The sequence below is a fragment of the Gastrolobium bilobum genome, unplaced genomic scaffold (assembly GCF_033153095.1).
Source record: "Gastrolobium bilobum isolate Gb01-03AN ecotype WA unplaced genomic scaffold, APGP_CSIRO_Gbil_v1 utg329129, whole genome shotgun sequence".
Taxonomy (NCBI): Eukaryota; Viridiplantae; Streptophyta; class Magnoliopsida; order Fabales; family Fabaceae; genus Gastrolobium; species Gastrolobium bilobum.
This window is the reverse complement of record NW_026898070.1, coordinates 39,941-44,119: the sequence shown is the minus strand read 5'-3', so window position 1 is coordinate 44,119 and position 4,179 is coordinate 39,941. Positions and strand designations below refer to the sequence as shown.

General features: G+C 35.7%; 1 protein-coding gene across 1 annotated transcript; it reads left to right on the top strand.

Annotated features, from left to right (window-relative positions):
- Nucleotides 1–380: 380 nt before the first annotated feature.
- LOC133312570 (PHD finger-containing protein 1-like) lies at nt 381–2,762 on the top strand (the record flags this gene model as incomplete). Its single annotated transcript, XM_061513795.1, has 5 exons — nt 381–484; nt 1,296–1,523; nt 1,620–1,841; nt 2,238–2,362; nt 2,460–2,762. Coding segments are annotated over 5 exons (780 nt in total), but the record flags the coding sequence as incomplete, so codon positions are not given.
- Nucleotides 2,763–4,179: the final 1,417 nt, after the last annotated feature.

The window sequence follows — 4,179 nt, the reverse complement described above, 5'->3', positions numbered from 1 at the left end:
TTTCTTAAGAGATCTAGTTACTAATTTGATTATAGTTTTATTCAGTATTACTGTGACAGGCCTGAATCTGCTTATCCTATCCATTTTGGCTAGTTTAGATTTTTCAATTGAATGAACCAACTATTCTACTAGTGATCTAACTTCGTGACATGTAAATAATTGTTGATTGAGTAAACCTTTTAAAACTATTTTGGTTTTTGGCATGTCTTGTCTTCCTTAAATGAGACAAACATGATAAAAATTTGAAATGAGAAGAAGAAAGAATTTTAAATGTTTTGTTTTTTGGCAATGCCTTTTTCTCAACCGTACATAACTCAAAAGCTTATGATTAGCAGCTTTTGGAGTTGTACATCTGCTTTTATGATCCATTTTAGTAAAACTGTGGGCACTTGTTTCAGGTAACTGTTTGTCTTACTTGTGGCGATGAGGGCTTTCCGGAGTTGTTGGATTTTTGTGAAACGTGTCAGGTTTATGCAGTGCATAGGTGACTTACTACTTTCCCTTTCTGTCTACTTACTTTGATGAACTTGTAGCAAGTTTTTATCGTCATACTTGACTGAAGATGCTACTACTTCTAATGCCTTATGGTCATTCTGTAATTTTCCATTAGAAGTATTAAAAGTGGGAGAATTATAGTTGATGAATCCAAAGAATATGAAATGTTACTGAAGATCATTGCCAATTCTGGTCAAACAATCAGGATTTTCGTGTTATGTAATTTGACAGATCCTATTATGATTTTTTAGGTACCAAATTTGGGTCTTAAAATCATGGGTTAGGAAGCCAATGCTTGTATATATTAAAGCTCCCTATTGCAATGGAAATTAGAAAATTCCATCGTCTCATCCGTTAGATATGTATATCTTGGTATTTATACCCTGAACTTTTGTGTCATTTGACATAGATTTTTATATGATTCTTATTATTTTTCAAGCAGAAATATGATTTTAGATTTTGGTAAAAGTGCTTTAAAAATATGATTTAGAAGGTTTTCATTATCATATTACCTGCAGATGCCCCTATTTTTTTATTTCCATGCGGACATTCTTTTAAATTTCAAGTGGTATTGAAGGTGCTTATTAATACCTCGAACCTTTTCTTATGAGTTGATGCACAATACAATTGTATTAATACCATGAACTTCCTTTTTGGTATCAGATGCATAGAGTTTTTAGTTTGCTATTGAATTTTGTTCACAGCATCTTCTAAAACAGAAGTTTATGCATTTTATAAGATTTGTAGTTTCACATTCTTGATGCATATTGGCCTTATTCTCCTCAACTTACTCTTTTCAGGTATTGTTTAGATGGGCCTGTGGATTATACTGGTGAAGTCACCTGGTTCTGTGAAGATTGTGATGCAAAGGTAGTAGACACATCTTCTCATGATCAAAGTAAAGCCAGAATAGAGGTAACAAATTGCATGAAGAAAGTAAGGAAAAACAAGCAACAACAAAAAGCTGATTCTAGTGAGGGGCATGTGACTGTTACTGAACCACAGCCTATTGCTGATCCAGTGTGGAGGTAAGAAATTTGTTTTTGCTACCTTCATTTGGAGTTGGTGAAATTTCTAGCTTCTATGGTGAATCATTGTCTAAAGTTGAATTTTATGGCTAATAGGGGAAGCTTGTACTTCTGCGATCAAAGTATTGATATTTTCAATGGACTTCTGGCCCATTTGTCCAATTTAGCATGCCCCCAAGTCCAAGAGGAAGCAAGACTTCTCCCTGAGGTGCTTCGTGTGGACTTGCTTGAAAGATCTGAAGTATGGCCAAAGTATTTCAAGGAAAGTGGACCAAATGAGGAGAGCATTGCTCTTTATTTCTTTCCTGAGAATGAATGGTGATTTTTCTGATAAGCTAACATGCTCTTAGAGCTGTTTGGATATACTTTTTTTTCTCTAAGAAGCTCCTTTTTCTCAAAATGAAAGTACTTTTCACTTTAAGTTTGTATTTTGCATTCAACTTTGGAAAAAGCAAAAGTCAGGGAAAAAAACTAAACTGATTTTTTTTAAAAAAAAAAACCAAGATTCTTGGTGTCTAAAAACGGGCCGGAATATTTTATTTTATTTTTCACTTAAAAATGCTTATTAGATACTGATTCAAACGCAGTAGTTTTGCTTTTGAAAGAAGTCCCTGTGAAAAATAATGCAATGTATATAAAGCTTTTTTTCAAACTGCCCTTACTCCGCTCTCTCTATCTCTTTAATTTAATATTGAACATTACATGCTTCTACAGCAATGAGAGGGCCTTTGACGAGCTGGTTGATGAGATTATTTACCATGACCTTATCATAAAAGCTGTGGTTAAAAATGGAGAGCTTTTAGTTTTTCCTTCTACAGTGCTCCCAATGAAACAAAGGAGTGAGTTACATTTATTCTACTTCTTCAGTGCCACATTTAAATTTCACTATTTGTAAAATTAAATTGTGTCTTAATTTTTGATTTACATGTTGTGCAGGATTTCAAGCAAAGTATTACTTGTGGGGACTCTTCAGAGAAAAGCAAACTTCTCCTAAGTCTAAAACTTGTCATAACCATAGTTCCTCTAATACTTTTTAGGCCTAGTGGTGTGGTTCTGTTTCCAATGCACGGTGGTACTCCTGTTTCCCTAGCCATTGAATTCATTAATATGTATCTATTTAGTTTTACCGAACGTTTTTGAGAAAATATGGTAGCATGTTGAGAATTTTGGACTAGAGAGGATATGATCGATGGCCCTGGTTAACATTTTTGCTCCTGCATTATTTGTGATGACAAGAGAATGCCTAAGTATGTGTTTTTTTTTTTTTTTGTTAATGATTTTACATTTTACTTATTTTTTTGTTGATATCTTTTTATTGATGATTATAAATATATCACTTTAATTTGTTTTTATCATGTTTTATAAAACTTTTGAATCAAATAATTGATCCCTATTTAATAACTATGATTGATTAGTTTCATCGTCTTTTAAAAAATATTAAATATTACTATAAAAGTGCGATTTGATCCATAGCTTTAGCTGTCTTTGTCGTTAAAGTTATTGATTATTGAAACATACGGGTTTTGATTTCATAGTTTCTGGATGGCTTTGGTTAAATTTCAATACATCATAAGGATATTTGTATTTGTGGGAAGACTCAGAATTTAACTTTTAGTCTGCGTTCTTGTTAAGAGCGTTGAATGTGTATAAGAATGTGTGAGGTATCACAGCTACGGTGAGAAGAAGAAAGGAGAGAAAGAAGAACGAAAGAATTCAGAAAGAAATGATTGAAAATTACTATTAACTCTTGCATTACAATAATGTATCGTTGTGTATATATATATATATATATATATATATATATATATATATATATTAGAAGCAAAGCTGTTGTAACTAATTCTGTTTTACTGAAATAACAAACTCAGAGTAACTTAATTGATTTGGGCCTACAACCCTTTGGGCCTCTATGGTTATCATCCCCCCACAAGTGGAGGAGGCTTGAGTGGCAAGACTCGAAGCTTGGATCGAAAGGTAAGAAACTGGGCTGTGGCTACGGCTTTGGTAAGCCCATCCGCTATCTGCTCGAGCGCTGGCACATGGTGGACAGTGACACGTTTTGAGACAACCTTCTCCCTCACAAAATGAAGGTTCAACTCAAAATGTTTGGTGCGTGAGTGGAAGAGTGGGTTTGCTGTGAGAAGGACAGCTGACATATTGTCACAGTAGATGGTAGGTGAGGTTGGTACTTTGATGGTGAGTTCGGAGAGGAGAGACTGGATCCAAGTGAGTTCAGCAACTGTGGCGGCAAGACTCCGGTACTCAGCCTCTGTACTGGAGCGGCTAACGACATGCCGCTTCTTTGAAGACCAGGTGATGAGATTCGAGCCAAAGAAGATGCACAAATCACTGGTCGACCGATGATCATCTGGATCGGAGCCCCAGTCGGAGTCACAATATGCAGTAAGGTGGAAGTTAGGGGAAGGTTCCACTGTTAAACCATGGGACATCGTGCCGCCAAGGTAACGTAAGATGCGTTTTACTGCTTTCCAGTGTGTATCTAGCGAGTTGTGCATGAACTGACACACTTTGTTGACACTGTAGGCAATGTCTGGTCTTGTGATGGTAGCATACTGAAGGGCTCCAACAATGGAGCGGTATTGAGCTGGATCTGGGTGTGGAGAGCCATCATGGGCTGAAAGTTTGGGACTAGGTG